General features: G+C 38.7%; 1 protein-coding gene across 1 annotated transcript; it reads right to left on the bottom strand.

Moving 5' to 3' along the window:
• Positions 1-7,906: 7,906 nt before the first annotated feature.
• On the bottom strand, positions 7,907-19,345 carry LOC109408226 (large ribosomal subunit protein eL22). Its single transcript, XM_062852015.1, has 3 exons — positions 19,208-19,345; positions 18,790-18,966; positions 7,907-8,221 (listed from the first exon to the last, which is right to left on the bottom strand). The coding sequence occupies exons 1-3, from the start codon at positions 19,217-19,219 to the stop codon at positions 7,955-7,957; spliced, it is 456 nt and encodes a 151-aa protein (XP_062707999.1). The 5' UTR covers positions 19,220-19,345; the 3' UTR covers positions 7,907-7,954.
• Positions 19,346-19,467: the final 122 nt, after the last annotated feature.

The raw sequence follows: 19,467 nt of genomic DNA, 5'->3' as shown, positions 1-19,467 counted from the left end.
CATTTCATTGCAGAAACGGAGAATTGGCTTTCTCACCATACTAAAATCCAGCTCATTACTACAAATCTAGTACTTCACCGATCTGTCCTATAGGACGCAATCAGTGAAGTACTGGATTGAAAGTAGTGAGCTGGATTTTTGTATGGTGAGATGATCAGTTCTACATTTCTGCAATAAAATGGTGCAAACAGCGTGGGTTATATGATGTCTTGACTAATTTTATGCTGTTTGAGCAAAAGTTTGGGAAACTGTGTTGTTGCAATGCAAGAAATAAAATAATACAACAACATAGCTACTCAAACTTTCGCTCAAACAGCATGAAATTAGTCAAGAAATCATATAACCCACGCTGTTTGGACCATTTCATTGCAGAAATGGAGAACTGATTATCTCAAAAATCCAGCTCACTACTTTCAATCTAGTACTTCACTGTTTGCGTCATATTCTTAAAGGGGGTCGCCATCTCAAAAAGGTTGGGAACCTCTGTGCCAGATTGTAGTAATGAGCTAAATTTTAGTATGGTGAGAAGGTCAATGGGGCACTTTCGATGTAGTACTAGATTTGTAGTAATGAGCTGAATTTTAGTATGGTGAGAAGGTCAATTCTCCGTTTCTGCAAAGAAATGGTGCAAAAAGCGTGGGTATTATGATTCCTTGTCTAATTTTATACTGTTTGAGCAAAACTTTGGATAACTATGTTGTTTATGTTGCAAGAAATGGCGAAAACAACAACACTGTTACCCAAAGTTTTGCTCAAACAGCATCAAATTAGGCAAGGAATCATAATACCCACGCTTTTTGCACCATTTCATTGCAGAAACGGAGGATTGACCTTCTCACCATACTAAAATTCAGCTCATTACTACAAATCTAGTACTTCACCGATCTGTCCTGTAGGAAGCAATCAGTGAAGTACTAGATTGAAAGTAGTGAGCTGGATTGTTGTATGGTGAGATGATCAATTCTCCGTTTCTGCAATAAAATGGTGCAAACAGCTTGGGTTATTTGATTTCTTGCCTAAGTTGATGCTGTTTGAGCAAAAGTTTGGGTAGGGTAGGACGGGGCAAGATGAGCACCCCACCGTTTTACTACTTTTATGATGAATTTTGCCCAAACAACATCATAATCCGTTAGAATAATGTTCATCCTGTTTGTAAACCTGATAAAAGGTACTTCATAATGAACGAATTAAAAAATATCGTCAAATAAGTCGATAGCGTGGATTTTTAGCATTTTCTTATAAGAAATCATCAGAATAAAATAAGGTTTTTATGTCAGATTCAAATTTTTACCATAATTTTAGTTATCAGCCAACATTACTAGCTTACTGCAAAGCATTTTAATTTACATTAGAAAATATTTTCTAAAAACAAACATTAAAATTTATTCAATTTTAGTTATTTACCTATAGTGGGGCAAGATGAGCACCCCTGATGGTAATATAGAAAATATTTTGAAATTATTGTAATCCACTCAATAGTGCCGAACATTGGTTTCCGTTACCTCTGCAACTATTTGGTTGAGTAAATTTCCAAAAATAAGCAACCTAATAACCGTTTATTGTTTTTCGGGTCATTTTGTATAAAGTATTATAAAACCGCATTTTTTTTCAATAATCGAAAAAAATGATAATTTTAGAACGTGATACCATAGCTATACACAAGGTTCACTATATCAATCAGTGTATGACCAATTTATTGTTGAAATATTGGGATTTTAATGAAGTGCTCTTCTTGCCCCGTAGCATGTTCGAACTGACCATAAAACATCTTTTTTGTTTAGTCAAATAAATCATCCTTATTGTGAATTTTGAACCCTCCCATGTTTATGGGTGATAGAAAACAAGATATAGAAAAGAACTACACAGAGGTACTTTGAAAAATTGTGTTAACTTTCAATAAACTCAACGTGATCCTTAGGGTGCTCATCTTGCCCCGCCAAACCCTAACTGTGTTGTTGTATTATTTATTTCTTGCAACTTCAACAACACAGTTACCCAAAGTTTTGTTCAAACAGCATCAAATGAGGCAAGAAATCATATAACCCACGCTGTTTGCACCATTCCATTGCAAAAACGGAGAACTGATCATCTCACCATACAAAAATCCAGCTCACTACTTTCAATCTAGTACTTCACTGATTGCTTCCTATAGGATAGATCGGTGAAGTACTAGATTTGTAGTAATGAGCTGAATTTTAGTATGGTGAGAAGGTCAATTCTCCGTTTCTGCAATGAAATGGTGCAAAAAGCGTGGGTATTATGATTCCTTGCCTAATTTGATGCTGTTTGAGCAAAACTTTGGGTAACAGTGTTGTTGTTTTCGCCATTTCTTGCAACATAAACAACATAATTATCCAAAGTTTTGCTCAAATAGTATCAAATTAGGCAAGGAATCATAATACCCACGCTTTTTGCACCATTTCATTGCAGAAACGGAGAAATGACCTTCTCACCATACTAAAATTCAGCTCATTACTACAATTCTAGTACTACACCGAACGTGCCCCATTCTCCGTTTCTGTAATGAAATGGTGCAAAAGCGTGTGTATTATCAACATAGACTAATAGATAATACCCACGCTTTTTGCCCAATAGGACAGATCGGTGAAGTACTAAATTTGTAGTAATGAGCTGGATTTTAGTATGGTGAGAAAGCCAATTCTCCGTTTCTGCAGTGAAATGGTGCAAAAAGCGTGGGTATTATGATTCCTTGCCTAATTTGATGCTGTTTGAGTAAAACTTTGGGCAACAGTGTTGTTGTTCTTTCCATTTCTGGCAACATAAACAATATAGTTATCCAAAGTTTTGCTCAAACAGCATCAAATTAGGCAAGGAATCATAATACCCACGCTTTTTGCACCATTTCATTGCAGAAACGGAGAATTGACCTTCTCACCATACTAAAATTCAGCTCATTACTACAAATCTAGTACTACACCGCACGTGCCCCATTTCATTGCAGAAACGGAGAGAGTAGTGTGCGGTAGTTCGGCAGCAGCAAAGCTTCGCGCGCTCGCTTTGCTAGATTTTTGCGATTTTTTTTTCGCTTCTCTCTGCGGGGCTCCGACGACGGGACGAGTGTGCGCGCGCCTTGGTTGAGTCGGTTCCGAATTTTTCGCTTCCCTTCGGCGCTAGCTTCCAATACACTTTTATATTGATAATAAATATTTTCTTTCATTTTTTGCATTTACACAAAAGAGTGAAAAATGTTAGTTCGGGTTCGCCGGTCGAGAAAAAATCCGGGCGCCGACAAGTGAGTCGCGTTCAGTGTATTTCTGTGTTGAATAGACTAAAGGTTTCTGCTCCCTAGTGGAGTGGAGACGCGCGATAGAATTTTCTTTTTGGCTAGTTCTTGCGTCGAAAAGTGGTCGGTTGTTAACGGCGGTTTGTGTATATTGATCCATTGTCAAATCATATCACCAACCATAGGTGACTCCCGGACTGACAATGTACCTTACCCTACTAACAAAAAATTCCTTCCTGAGACAAACGTGGAGATGCAGCGATTCGCGGTCTTTTTAACAACGTTTGTCTTACTAACATTCCCCTCCATCCTCGATGACCGTAAGGACGTGGCCGGCGCCGTTATTGACCTTATTAAAGTTGAGAGCTCTCGACCTGTGTACATTGAGAATAGTAAGCTAGTCCCAAGCCCTATTCATTGGTTCCTTGTGCAATTTCGATTGCTCTGGTCAATCACGGAGTAGCAACTATGAATGGGGCACGTTCGGTGTAGTACTAGATTTGTAGTAATGAGCTGAATTTTAGTATGGTGAGAAGGTCAATTCTCCGTTTCTGCAATGAAATGGCGCAAAAACCGTGGGTATTATGATTCCTTGCCTAATTTGTTGCTGTTTGAGCAAAACTTTGAATAACTATGTTGTTTATGTTGCAAGAAATTGAGAAAACAACAACACTGTTGCCCAAAGTTTTGCTCAAACAGCATCAAATTAGGCAAGGAATCATAATACCCACACTTTTTGCACCATAAGGCATTTTATGAGACGTTTCAAATCAGCTGTTTTTTGAATGTTTACCAGTTTTGATGTCCAACCGGTGGGCCCATTTATTTACATTTTCGCTAGCATAACATGTGATACGGGCCCATTTAATAAACGGGGTTCATTTATCTGCAAAAATGCGTCAATCCGCCCGCTATAATTAATATCCGTAGACTGTGGGGATGTTTTTTTCATCTGCTAGTGACATCATACAGCTCGGGGGATTGATACATGTCGCATTAGAAACCGAAACATCCTTGCCAGCAAAAATCTGATCAGCGCTCACCACATGTTATGCCACTTTTCGCGAAAACAAAAACATCAAATGTAAACAATAACAATGAGCGGCCCACCGGTAGAACGTCTCGTAAAATAGCTTCTTTCATTGCAGAAACGGAGAATAGGAAGCAATCAGTGAAGTACTAGATTGAAAGTAGTGAGCTGGATTTTTGTATGGTGAGATGATCAATTCTCCGTTTCTGCAAAGAAATAAATGCTGCAAACAGCGTGGGTTATATGATTTCTTGCCTAATTTGATGCTGTTTGAGCAAAAGTTTGGGTAACTGTGTTGTTGTATTATTTATTTCTTGCAACTTCAACAACACAGTTACCCAAAGTTTTGCTCAAACAGCATCAAATTAGGCAAGAAATCATATAGGGTAAAAGGGTATAATGCGCCCCACCGGGGCAAAACGCCCCTCTTCATTTTCTAGCGATTCAAGCGCTTTTCGCATGCATGATCGATTAGAAATCTCAAATATTGAATAATTATTGTCATCAAGCTGGTCCGTTAGTGGATTGGTACAGAAAAGCAATAAAAATATCAAAAAGTCTGAAATCGAGGCTTTTGGCGTAATATTTTACCTCTTGTGAGCTGACTTCATTGTAAACGAAGCTAGTTCTGTTCGCTTGTGTTACTTTGCAACTTTTATGCAGTTAAACACTTGTTGAAAGACCCTCCTAGGATAAGCATGTGGTGGAACTATCCCCTGGGACAGTTTTATCACGGGGCTGGACGTTTTTCTTTTGATGGGGCGTATTGCCCCGTTTGTTTTGAAAAGGTAAATTTTAGAACGTTTTCGAAAAACATTTCAAAGCTTCCATAGCCACCTCTTCAAAGGCAAAGTTCGCATGCAACACTTCACTAACTTTAGTAACAAGGATTTGCAGTGAACAATAGATGGAATAAGGCGCCAGTTTCAGATATATTGCCATTTCTTCTTAGGGGGGGCATATTATACCTGTTTACCCTAACCCACGCTGTTTGCAGCATTTCTTTGCAGAAACGGAGAACTGATCATCTCACCATACAAAAATCCAGCTCACTACTTTCAATCTAGTACTTCACTGATTGCTTCCTATTGACCTTCTGTTATATGTTATAATCAACGCACCCCCGGGCCATGGCCAATCTGCGTTGTTTCGCAGGGCGATACGTCTACCAGTAGACTTGTATCTGCCCTATGCTAAACCGATTAGCATATCAAGTCCTTTCCACTGATGAGTAGGCTCGAATGTCCCGCCCCTCCCTATAACCCATAGGGGGAAATAAGGAGTTTCCAGTTTCAAGTATTGTATTGATTATGGCACCAACTCTTTCTATTCCTTGGGAAAAAAAAATCACTAGACTTGAATTATCAGACTACTATTAGTAATGACCATATTTAAGATACAAGTTTGCATACACAATTGTAAAAGCAGTGTTAGATACTTTAAAGCGAATTGCATTATCTATTAAATAGCAAAGTCGTAGAAAGAGTTGGGCGCCTGATTATAAAATTGTTGTACTTATCTTGTGTGTTTCGGACAAGTCCCGTTTGTGTTGGCCATTGGGACACTTCTTGCTTCAAAACGGTCGTTTCTGGAATGGAAAGAGAATAATTGGCCGCACAACTCCGCAAATGGGCGGCCCGCACATATTAGTATAATGTTGCAATGATTGGAAATAGTAGAGTATAATTGTTAATCTATATGAATACTGCTACTAGTTCAGATTTCTCACCCTCCACGATTCTCTAGATACTGTTATAGCGTGTTTGTTGTAAATTTGTTGATAAGTGAAGCCTCCAATAATTCAAAATTCAATGTAGCGAAGATCTTGAGCGGATAGCATTTATTGATAATGATAGTGATTATTTTTAATATGGCTTAACAAAATAACTATTCAATTATTTTAAATCGGATTCGTCAATAAAATTATTGTTCATAACATAATTAACCATGCGAATATCTAACTACACAAACTAAAAAGTGTTATTATATTTTACCAATGATTTCATCCTAATCTTGACCCTAACATAGTTATGCGCTTAGTTGGACAATGACCAAATATGTTGTTTCGACAATAGTCACATACTATGCCCTACGACATTGACGATTCTATTGTCTATGGTTCACCTATTTAGCGCCACCCAGCAGGGACTTGGTCTGGTACCCAATTCAGTATATCCGCTCCACGTAATGTACCGTACCTCTTTCGATTTGTGATATATTACGCGGAACATTACTCTCTTCATTCGGATAGCGGCTATGTAACCCATTGGATTAAAAACCTCCATCAAACATGAAGCGATAAATTGGAGACTGAAGACTCTATACCAAATTTGGCTCAGAGACAGGTAATCAGTGAAGTCAGTTTTTCTCGTTTGTCAGAGACGATTGATACGTATTAAGACAAACTTTCCACTGCATCTGCCAGCAATAATCGGTGATCGATCAACATTTCGAGTACCTACCCCAATTTACACAAGAATGCCAAGGATCACCGCTCATGCTTTACAATACAGTTGGAAAAACTAGAGCAACACCTGGCCACAATGATGCATAAAGCACTAAAGCGGACCGGAAGTGTCGGTGAGCCAGCCCCACCTTCACTGATTGCTTCCTATTGACCTTCTAACTATACTAAAATTCAGCTCATTACATTACTACAAATCTAGTACTTTACCGATCTTTCCTATTGACCTTCTCACCATACTAAAATTCAGCTCATTACTACAAATCTAGTACTTCGCCGATCTGTCCTATTATTGCAATGGAATGGTACACTACTACCATAAACCCATTTGGGTTTGTGCTACTACTACTACTCAACTACTTTTGCAGTACAAATCAAAAGACGATTGTTTCGACCATCGTTCTATGCAAGGAGACAATCATAATTCAAATAAACAGCTGAGATATTAACGAAAGAGAGGGAAACCAATGAGAGCCTCTCTTCTGCAGATAGGACCTTTAGATATGTTTGGCCTGGAATGTATTACTTCACCGATCGTACCCATTGGTGTCGGAAGAAATTTCATTAACTCTCGCTGCCTTTCCTAAGCGTTGAAGCGTTGTTGAAGAGGCAAGAAATAGAGAAAACAACAATACAGTTTCCCCACAGAGAAACAGACGTAACACTTAGAACGAATTATATTAAAAACCATTGCCACGAAATCGTAATTGCCTAATGCTAAACCTGCCGTGCTTGGGCAAGCCACCACTAGATGGCGGTAGTGAGCGAACGTCAACCAGGAGCAAAAACGATGCCAGCGCCGCGACTGGTCAATTGACAAACTACCGAATATTTGAATCAACCGTTAAAATTACTATTCTGAGGGTCAATATTGTGAGGCAAGTACAATTATTACACTATGCCCAATTTCCCGACCGGAACGGGAATCGAACCCGCCGTCTCTGGGTTGCCAATCCATAGCCTTATCCATTAGACCAACTGGACACCTTTTTGTATGGTGAGATGATCAATGAGTTTGGGTAGCTGTGTTGTTGTATTATTTATTTCTTGCAACTTCAACCACGCAGTTACCTAAACTTTTGCTGAACGCTATTGCCAAGGCGGAAAACTCACAAACAGTTGGATTTCGGATCTCATAAATAACGACGACAAACCAGCCGGGGCTCAATTAGTTTGGGCTTCCTAAAGCGAAGCCCTTAACATGTATTCCGAATGCTTACTCGTTATCCTCCTCTTCATCATCGTTGGAACTGATTCTGAAGTAGCGCAGTTCATACAGGTCCTTATCGTTGGATACGACACGGATCCAATCACGCAGGCTGTTCTTCTTCAAATACTTCTTGGTCAAGTATTTCAGGTAGCGCTTAGAGAACTGCACATCAGAGTTGACGTAGACCTTCATCTTCTGGCGCTCGAAGTTCACATTGTTGCCAAGGTTGCCGGTCTTGCCGTTGACCTTGAAGCGTTCCTTCAGGTATTTCTCCTGTTAAATGAAAGAAAGACAAACGATCAATTACAATTGTATACAATACTCCGTTGCTTAGCGTAAGCTCTCCAAATCGTTCAGCTAATTCACAAATTAACCCTTTATAAGGCCGAGAGAACCAGGCACGGAACCCATTCGTTCTAGATTGGAATATTAAGTATATGTGGTGTAATGAACAAAAACGTTTTTATTTTCAAAAAATTCGATGGTCGATTTTGTATGAAAAAAAAAGTCTAAATTTCAACTTTTTGTCAACAAAGTTTAAAATGTTAAAATGTAAAATGTTGTTATAACCCGTAACGTGGGTAGATCACCTTGGAATGGTGCGTTACGGTGTAAGATCTACCATATCAAGTTTTGATCTTGCTATTTTCCGGCCGGGTTTATTTAAATGCAGGAACATTCCAGGATCAAAATTTGGTGTACTTTTTTACTCTATTTATTTTTCACTGCTAATATACCGTTTGTTTCAGAGGGATGCAGGTAAATTTACCCTATATATAAATAACCATTTACAAAAATATAACAGTGGAAAACGTATCACAATGTAATACTATTTTCTATTTCAGATTTACAAGCAGGCAATCAGCGATCAAAGCGACGAATTTTCGCTTTCTTTAGAAAGGTCAAGATTACCGTACGATACAGTGACAAGTAGACAGCGTCGATTTATTTGTGCCGAGTTCCATAATTATGGTTTCTTTTTCGAACACTTACGATAACGTATTTTTGTTTTTCATCACATCTTCAACTTATATTACGCGTTGCGAACTTTCGCGGATAATAAATATGTACAACGGTTTTATTATAAGCAATCTTATTAACACGGGAACGCAAAAAAAAGTAATACAAGAACATAGGTGAAACTCAAAAGCAACGATTTTAGTTGTTTAGTTGTCCAGTTTTCTCGTAAAGCTACGGCGCGGGTTTCGGTTTTTCAGCATTGGCAGTAACACTAAACGGAATTGCATACAGTTTATTTTCTGACTGAGAAACGATAAGCTTAAAACGTGCGTTATTACGAGTTGATCCGACATAAGCGTGGTTTAAAAATTATGCATACCCAGTATATAATTAAATTTAATACACAAACATACAATAAAATTATTGTATTCTTTCGACAGCCGGCTGGCGGAAGACTAAATCATATCAAGGGTTGCATAGTTCATATCACATACCAATGTGAATCCAGATCTATGTAACTTTCTATCCCTTCCCTTCCCACTAACAAACTTCCTTCCTGTGACAACCGTGGGGATGCGGAGGTACACACGGTCTCTAGTAGCAACGGATGTCACACCAACATTCCTTCCCTTCCCCGATGACCGTAAGGACGTGGCCGGCGCCGGTACTGACAATATAAAGTTTTGAACCTTCAAAATTGCACATTGAGGATGGGAATCTACACCCAGGCCCCATCCTTTTGGTTCCCTGTGCAATGTTGACTGTTCTGGTCAGTAACGGAGTAGCAACTACGAATTGTACGGTCATCTCATGCTCATGCTCACAAAGTTTAAAATGTTGTTATTTTGTGATGCGTTTATCAATCATCCTGTTTGTTTTGGACAAGTTATTGCCCTAATATTCATGAGTTACTAGTGTGGATTTGAACTCGATTGGTTACTTATTTTGGACGATATGGCAATTTTAGTACATGCCCATTTATTATACCGTCTACCCCCGATGGTTTGAACGACACCTCATGCAAACCAACGGGATTCATTTTCTAATTTGAACTTCTAGTAACCCTGTGGGCATCGAAAAACACACTGATGGTAACCGTTTTTGTTGTTTTGATTCTGCGTTCCGTTTCACCCCGTTCCATAAGCAGAATGACGTTTGAACCATTTTTAGTTTGAACGATGTGCAGATTAGAGGGGGTCAAATTAAAAAGTGTTCAGATTAGATGAGGTCAAACCAACGGGGGTAGACGGTAGTACATTTTTTCAAAAGGCTGGTTTTCTAAAAGTAATGAAGCAATCAAGTTGAAATTTTGTTCACAAGTAGGAACAATACATAGGCCTTCCATTCCCCATCATTCGATTTTCAATTCGCTCACCACAACAGAAGTTCGAGCTTATAAACCTTTGTGCACTCAAAAACGGTAGTTTTTGGAGAGACATTTTGTTTTAAAAAAGACCATTCATATTTATTATGGCTCAAAAAAATCATGAGTGCTCACAAAGGGCTAATGTGTCCATCAGTTAAAACAGAAGTTGTAAAAATTTTCTAAACGAAAAAAAAAAAAATATGTGTATAAGGTGGCAATATAGTTGCCACTGCTTTATAAAGGGTTAAGTTCCGATAGGGAGTCTTTTAAAGATTTCGTCTCTCGGGAATTCGTGCTCTTGAACGTGTAATAGGACAGATCGGTGCAGTACTAGATTTGTAGTAATGAGCTGAATTTTTGTATGGTGAGAAGGTCAATTCTTCGTTTCTGCAATGAAATGGTGCAAAAAGCGTGGGTATTATGATTTCTTGCCTAATTTGATGCTGTTTGAGCAAAACTTCGGGCAAGAGAGTTGTTGTTTTCTCCAATTCTTGCAACATAAACAACATAGTTATTCAAAGTTTTGCTCAAACAGCATCAAATTAGGCAAGGAATCATAATACCCACGCTTTTTGCACCATTTCATTGCAGAAACGGAGAATGGGGCACGTTCGGTGTAGTACTAGATTTGTAGCAATGAGCTGAATTTTAGTATGGTGAGAAGGTCAATCCTCCGTTTCTGCAATGAAATGGGGCAAAAAGCGTGGGTATTATGATTCCTTGCCTAATTTGATACTGTTTGAGCAAAACTTTGGATAACTATGTTTTTTATGTTGCAAGAAATAGAGAAAACAACAACACTGTTGTCCAAAGTTTTTCTCAAACAGCATCAAATTAGGCAAGGAATCATAATACCCACACTTTTTGCACCATTTCATTGCAGAAACGGAGAATTAACCTTCTCACCATACTAAAATGCAGCTCATTACTACAAATCTAGTACTACACCGAACGTGCCCCATTCCAATGTAGAAGAAATAGAGTAGGTGGGCAATAATTTACAATGTTTGCAGTACTAGATTTGTAGTAATGAGCTGAATTTTAGTATGGTGAGAAGATCAATTCTCCGTTTTTGCAATGAAATGGTGCAAAAAGCGTGGGTATTATGATTCCTTGCCTAATTTGATTCTGTTTGAGCAAAACTTTGGACAACAGTGTTGTTGTATTCTCCATTTCTTGCAACATAAACAACATAGTTATCCAAAGTTTTGCTCAAATAGCATCAAATTTGGCAAGGAATCATAATACCCACGCTTTTTGCACCATTTCTTTGCAGAAACGGAGAATTGACCTTCTCACCATACAAAAATTCAGCTCATTACTACAAATCTAGTACTACACCGAACGTGCCCCATTAAAAGAAATTTTATCTCGATTACTCCAGAAATATCCTAGGGTATATGTACCATTCCTTGGCCTAATTTGCAAGCCGCCTTGACAATTTTGACCATAACTCATGAATTAATAGCACTAGAAATAAAATGTTGACCCTATAGGAAGCAATCAGTGAAGTACTAGATTGAAAGTAGTGAGCTGGATTTTTGTATGGTGAGATGATCAGTTCTCCATTTCTGCAATGAAATGGTGCAAACAGCGTGGGTTATATGGTTTCTTGCCTAATTTAATGTTGTTTGAGCAAAAGTTTGAGAAACTGTGTTGTTGAAGTTTCAAGAAATAAATATTACAACAACACAGTTACTCAAACTTTTGCTCAAATAGCATCAAATTAGTCAAGGAATCATATAACCCACACTGTTTGTACCGTTTCATTACAGAAATGGAGAACTGATCATCTCACCATACAAAAATCCAGCTCACTACTTTCAATCTAGTACTTCACTGATTGCTTCCTATTGTGCACTCTAGGCAATGCATGTTTCACCAATTGGAAGTAAACTAACGTAAATATTCAAGAATTTACTTAATTTCGTTGAAAAGATTCGATGTGATGGTATGCAACGTTGGTCTATGGTACACAAATTGGCCTATTAGTGGATACAACGTTGGCCTATTGCTTTCCAAGCGCTAAAACCACTTATTATCTCATTTTTTAATATTTCTAATGGAGTATTATCACTGTTTGTTCACCAATCGTAATTTCAAATTACATTTTTGGAGCCAAATTTTCAAAAAACTAAAAATAAATCACTTATACTAAAGTTCTTTCTTAATTTAGTAACGAAAACAACGCAACCCTATTATTGTGTTATATTTTTACAGTCAACACACAAAAACTTTTTCTTCCTGTTTGTTCTTTCTGGTTCTTACGTAAGCAATGTTGTTGACGTCACTTTATCGGTGTTTTTGACGTCACTTTACTGATGGGCCAAGATTTGGGTACATAGTGAAAAAAATGTCCTCAATATGCGGCCCACATTTAATTTGTAAAATAATTATTATTCGTTGAAAACAAATATGCAAGTTCAAAATAGCATCTTTGACCGTCGCATTAAATGTTCAGTTATTGAATAGTCAACTCGAAATGTTCCAGAATCATGCCATTTATGATTATGTGTATAGACTATCCACTAAGCCGAAGAATCATGGCGTCTAAAAAAGCTAAACAAAGTGCCATTTTTATTCAATTTTAATGCTCCAAAGTGCTGAAATTGAAACGAAATGTTGCAGTTGTTTGGCGCATAGCTTTTCCGATACCCAGTTATACGTGTTTGTTTGAGTTTTTGGTTTACGTTAAGATAGGCCGAACGAGGGGACCATGCCAACAAAGCATCCCGATACCCTATTCCTCCAGGAATCTTGGGTGCCTTCTTTGGATTCATCCAGAAACCTTTGTATGTTTGTGGGGATTTTCTCCAGGAAATATTTCAGAAGCTCTTTTTAGGGATTGTGGTGCTCTCCAGTTTGACAGATCGACTAATAATAGTCCTGTTCAATGAAGTAGGTTGAACATTGTTGAAGCTGCTGCACCCTGCTCTTACCTATAGGGTACTGCACTGTTTTGATTTTGTATGGGATTTTGACATTTCCTGGCCTTGCTGTTTACAAAATCCCAATAAGAGCGAAAGAGAGCGAGAGAATTCCGTGCAGAGCCCTATTCATCAACAAATGGGTAAGACTAGTGTTACGCACAACGGCGTATTTTAAATTTTGCTCCTGTTTTTACTTGAGTACCCCTAATAAATTATTCCATAGGCTTAATCAGAACAATGTACATATATACAATAGGATTAATAATCCAGTACGGAGGTGACTGTTACTCCGAGCGGAAGCGATTTTCTTCCCCGTAGGCTATCACCGAATTTGTAAGTAGATCATAAGTACCTTAAACCACATGAAATAATAAACATATATTTAGCTTTTTAGCTGATCATACACAAAATATTGTGTTCTGCTGTAAAAGTCGGTATAACGATGGCACCTCCCGCAACAACTAGGATGCAGCTACTTTAACAATGTTAAACCTACTTCATTGAACAGGACTAATGATTTTAACCAACGTCATGACCTGCTCAGTTATACGCCAAACAACCACATCTCCTTTTGTTCCACATGTAATGCAATTTGATTCTGCTTCAACTTTTAAACGTCATTTTTTACATGTACTAGAATTATAATTAATACATATAAGTTTTCATCAGCTGTTTGAAATTCCTCTGTTGATGCATATTTTCATTGCTTATCCCGGCTAGACTTTCATCGATCGCCTCGGCGTCTTCTTTTATTAAGACATTATTGCCAGCTTGGGATCCTGAAATTAGATCTAGGATTTTTTTCACCAACTCATGAAGGATTCCCAGAAGGAAGATTCTCAGGAAACAAAAACTCCTGAAAGAATCCCAACAAAAAATCCGGATGGATTCTCAAAATGAAGTTCTGAACGGAGGAGTCCCACAAGAAACTCCTGGAGAAGGAACTTCCGGAGAATTCCAATAAATAACTTCTGAAAGATTCAAACAATGAGCATCAGGACTTCTGATTCAGGAGGGCTCTCGAAAGGAATTTCTTTGAGGATTTTTAGAAAAAAAAATCTGAAGGATATGCAAAAATAACTCCCGAAGGATTCCCAGGAAGATTATCAGAACGAGCTCTTGGAGTAGGGTAGGGCGGGGCCCATATAGCCGAGGCGGTAAACGCACGGGTATTCAGCATGACCATGCTGAGGGTGACGGGTTCGATTCCTGGTCGGTCCAAGATCTTTTCGTAAAGGAAATTTCCTTGACTTCCTTGGGCATAGAGTATCTTCGTGCCTGCCACACGATATACAGATGTTTATGTTGCAAGAAATGGAGAAAACAACACCATTGCCCAAAGTTTTGCTCAAACAGCATCAAATTAGGCAATGAATCATTCATACTTACCATAGGCGCCAACTTGTGACGTAGTTGGGGGGGCGAAGCTCTCCAAAATTGGACAAAATTCAACTTTTTTCAGCTCAATGCGCTAGTTTTCACGTAAATATGCCTAAACTAGATGAACTGCGTCGAAATTTTACGAATTTGGTTGATTTTGAGAGGCCTCGCCCCCCCAACTACGTCACAAGTTGGCGCGTATGATACTTACCCATTTCATAGGTACCCACGCTTTTTGCACCATTTCATTGCAGAAACGGAGAATTGACCTTCTCACCATACTGAAATTGAGCTCATTACTACAAATTTAGTACTTCACCGATCTGTCCTATTCCTGAAAGATTATCTTCTCTAAGGAAGGAAGCGCAGTAAGAACTCGTGGAGAAATCACAAACACGATTCTATAGGGAATCCAGTAAAAACGTTTAGGAAATGTAAGATTTGCAATATCGCTTTTCCAGGAGAAACTTCTCCAGGAATACCAACAAAAGCTTTTGCAGGAATCTTCGAGGAACTCATTAAGAAATTTTTGGAATAGTCACTAGGTTCCCGAAACTAGCCAAAAACAAATTTTTGAATCCCAGAAGGAACTCCTGATGAAATCCAACAAACATTATTGAAGGAATCCCAGGAAAATTTTTTGGGGTAACCCAAGAACAAACTCCTGAAAGAATGTCAGCAGAGATTTCAGAAGTCCCGTAGGAACTTCCAAAAAAAACCTCAGTGGACCACCTGGAAAATTTTCAGATGTAATATCAGGGTGAACTTTAAAACCAACTCAATTTCAAGAGGATCACTTAGTTAAAACCCAGAATAAGTTTCTCGATGAATTCTAATTGTTTCTGATCCTCCTGAAGGGATAACCGTACAAACTTAATTGAAAAGTGACATCTGGGTTAATCTTGATCATTGAAAAAACTCCGGAAGGATCGAAACTCTTTTTTCGAAAAAAATATCATTTAATTCCAAGAGATAATCAACCCTAGAAGGATATTTGGGTCAATATTACCCAGACAGGAACGCTAGACGTACACTACGCCATCGTGGTGCAAAAAAAAAAAACATCTTAGGGGGGTCAGGAGAATAATAATAGATGAATCCCAGGAGTTCCAAGATTCTATGATTGTATAACATTTCGCGGTAAACCACTTCGCGGTAACCTATTTCGCGGTGTGCCATTTCGCGGTATGACATTTCGCGGATGATGCCATTTCGCGGTATGCCGTTTCGCGGTCTATACCGCTTCGCGGTGGACTACTTTGCGGTCTGCACCGTTTCGCGGTCAGCCATTTCGCGATTTGTACCAATTCGAAAAAACTGCTCATGAAACTTAGAAGAATGAACTATTAGATCATTGTGTGTAAGGGGTCGTTTATAAACCACGAAAACCAAATTTTGAACAACTCAGATCCCCCTTCTCTCTCTTGTAATCTTTTGACCATACAAAATTTCGAGAATTGTATGGAGCGTGGATTTTGACCAGACCTCCCTCTTCCAAAATGTCTAAGTGGTTTATGAGCGACCCGAATTTGTTTTTGCATCTGTGCATGTAAGCGAAAGAACGGAAACATTAACCAACAGGCAAACATCAGTTTCAACATCGACTTAACACCTAAAATATAAAGTGGATATTTGAGTGCTGCTTTATGCGTGTGGAAAAATCAGCACACTTGGCAAAGTGTGTACTGAAAGCTTAAGGCTGACTCTCGAAGTGCTGAATGCATTACCTAAGGTTGAAATAAGAAAAGGCTGAAGATAGAAAATGATGAACATTCTAGAATGCATACGTCGTTGGAAATATTCTCATAAGAGAGTTTTCATTCTTTTTAGCAGTCTATTCTTTTGAGACATACTATCACGACTATGTGTCACCTGGGTGGGAACCACTGTACTGCCGTGAATCGCATATCAGTCCCATCTTTGCTGGATTTCCTATGCAAATGGGACAGATATGCGATTCACTGCAGTGTATACTACGTATAAAAATCGAATGATATTATGCTTATGAGCGTAGTACTGCAAGAGCGGTTTTGTAAGCGACTGCTTTTGTATTAACGACACCAATTGAAAACTAGCCGTATCACTATTTCAATTTTCAACTACAGGCTTTTGATATGTTCGAGATTCAGCCTTATGTATCCAAACATTTGTGATTTCAGCCACACGTGTTTCGGCCTTCCTCGAACTCTAACTCGAAAGAACAGTTCATGAAAATAAGAAGGGTGAACTATTAGAAGATTGTGTGTGAGTTTGTAAAGAACAGTTCATGATACTAAGAAGAGTGAACTATTAGTTAATGGTAAGTACATTTGTGCGTGCGTCTATGCCTGTGCTGGCCCATATAGCCGAAGTCACTAAGGCGCGGGTATTCAACAAGACCATACTGAGGGTACTGGGTTCGATTCCCGGTCGGCCCAGGATCTTTTCGTAATGCAAATTATCTTGTCTTGTCTCGTATTCGTGTATTCGATGAAAAAGTTAGCAGCTTAACAATAAACTCAAAAGAACGACATATTAATAAAAGAAGGGAACATATCCTATGATGATATTACTAGTTGAATGCCAACAACTATCCTTACAGTGTAACTAGAAAGAACAGCCTATGTTTAAAAGAAGGGCAATTATTAGATGAAAACATTGGCAGGTTGATGCCGAAAACTATTTTAAAAGATAACTCGAAAGAACAGCCTATGTAAAAAGAAGGAGGAATTTACTATTTGTGAACATTTGCTTCAATGCAAAAATTGCGACCCGCCTATGTAGGGCCGGGACCATTTGGGCAGGGGGCTATTTTGGGAACTTGATGTTATAACTCAGTCAATTTGAAACCAATTGACTTGATTTCGAAAATTCAAGTCAATTGGTTCAACATTGACTGAATTATAGCAGCAAGTGCCCAAAAAAGGCCCCCTTAACCAAATGGTCCCAAACCCTATTATACAACAAATGATTAAGCATTTTTTTCCAATCAAAGAATATTCTTTGAATATCAATGCAGCCATATTTATATTATTTAAATACAGTAATCTACCATTTTATGTACAACACATACGGTAGATTAAAAAAATAGTATGGCACTATTTTCCGGGAAACGTTTTTTTGGTAAATAGGTTTCCGGGAATTGATTTTCTGGGAAATGGCGTACAACCCTGTAAGTATACATATGTATGAGCGTCTGTTTATGTATGTAGTACTAGAAAGAACAGTTCATGGAACTAGCAAAACAATGAAATATTTCATAATTGTATGTACGCATGTGTGCGCGTTGGCGTGCGTGCGTATCTTGAAAGACTTGCTCACAATGTGTGAATGTGCTTAATACCCCGGACAGACATGTGATACGAGTGTGATTCCTGTACAACGGTACGCAGTGTCAAGAAAATTTTAACAAGACTGACTTGAAATGAGAGAATTTTCAGTAAGGCACTCATTTCAAGCGCAAGTGTACAGTGATTCTTGTATCACATGTGTGTCATAAGTATAAGAGATGTACTAAAATTAGGAACCGATTAATACCGCGAAACGGTATACCGCCAAATGGTAAACCGCGAAAATGTATAGACCGCGAAACAGAAAACCGCGAAATGGTTCAAACCGCGAAATGGTCCACCGCGAATTGGTTGACCGCGAAATGGTTTACCGCGAAATGTCGGACAACCGTTTCAAGTAATTTGGCGAACAAAAACCCCTCATGACGAATAGAACAAACCTGCCGATAATACCCTTCGTCACCCTATATAAAACCGTAGAGAAGTGTGAGTTTCTGCTCTGCCGGCAATTCCTGCCCCAGAAATGATTGCACCATTTGATCTAGATGAGCGCACCAAGTTCACACAGTAGGGCCTCAAACCTTGCTTCGGAAGGTGAATTTTGATTACTCCATTCAACCGATCAACAAACCCTTTCAGTCAATCAGTTTTCGCCATCAAGATAAGTGTTTCGTAAAATGCAGCCTGAATAAACAACTATACTCTGAAGAACCCCGCGAAATTCTTTAAAGGCCTGAATCACTCTCGCTGGGAACCGGATATGGAACCAATGTTAGTAAACAAATTCAGATGTGATAAGTGAGGTTATGTTTTGGTGAAGTGCAACTACAAGCTGCAGATTTAAAGTTTAAAATTTATCACTAGAATAGAATCCTTCCGGCCCTCATTTGCATGGCACTGAACAATTCCCGAGGACATAATTTATGTTTTACTTACAAAATCAGCGACGTCCATAATGTTATCCTCGGCGATGTTGGTGCAGTCGACTCCGAAGCGCAAGTGCTCCTTCTTTTTCTTCTGGGCGTTCTTGCCTCGCAGAACCTGCTTCTTGGTCTGCTTGCCACCCTTGGCATCCTTGCCGGGTTTCGTCTTTACCGACGCGACGGCTTTCACCTAAAACCACGGAACAAAACTGTTATTCCCAAGCAACCGGTTGTCATCCCAGAACATTGGCTCGCCACACGTGGGGGAACGATGCGAAATAAAATTCACAATTTTGACACTGTTGTCACATCCATAGCACCTTGCAATTACACAATTTCGAATTGAAGCCATTTCGCGCAGCCCACCAACATGAAAACGAAGCAAAATGTTCTGATTCTACGGCAGAAAATTGTAAAAATTAGAAACACACCACTGGAGCCATGACGTTGCTTCACAAAATTTGGACGAAAAAGAAAGCTGGTTGTTCAGTTTTGGAAAGTTGGTAGCAACGTTGACTGCTGTCAAAGTGATTCAAGGTATTTGAAAAATGGAAGGAATGTCAAAGGAGTCGTTCATAAATTACGTACCTGCTCCCGTCAGAATATACACGGAACCGCCAAACTACCCAAAATTGAGTTCTTTTGACGCAATCACGCACGCAGAAAAATAATTTGTAAACACAATTAAATT

Source organism: Aedes albopictus, chromosome 2 (genome assembly GCF_035046485.1).
Source record: "Aedes albopictus strain Foshan chromosome 2, AalbF5, whole genome shotgun sequence".
NCBI lineage: Eukaryota > Metazoa > Arthropoda > Insecta > Diptera > Culicidae > Aedes > Aedes albopictus.
The sequence above is the reverse complement of the archived record's forward strand: the minus strand, read 5'-3'. Positions and strand labels throughout refer to the sequence as shown.

Excerpts from the sequence above, each read along its gene's own strand:
- LOC109408226 (XM_062852015.1), bottom strand. Across the intron at positions 8,222-18,789 it reads TTATGGACGTCGCTGATTTT|GAGAAATACCTGAAGGAACG; the intron begins GTAAGTAAAACA and ends TTCATTTAACAG.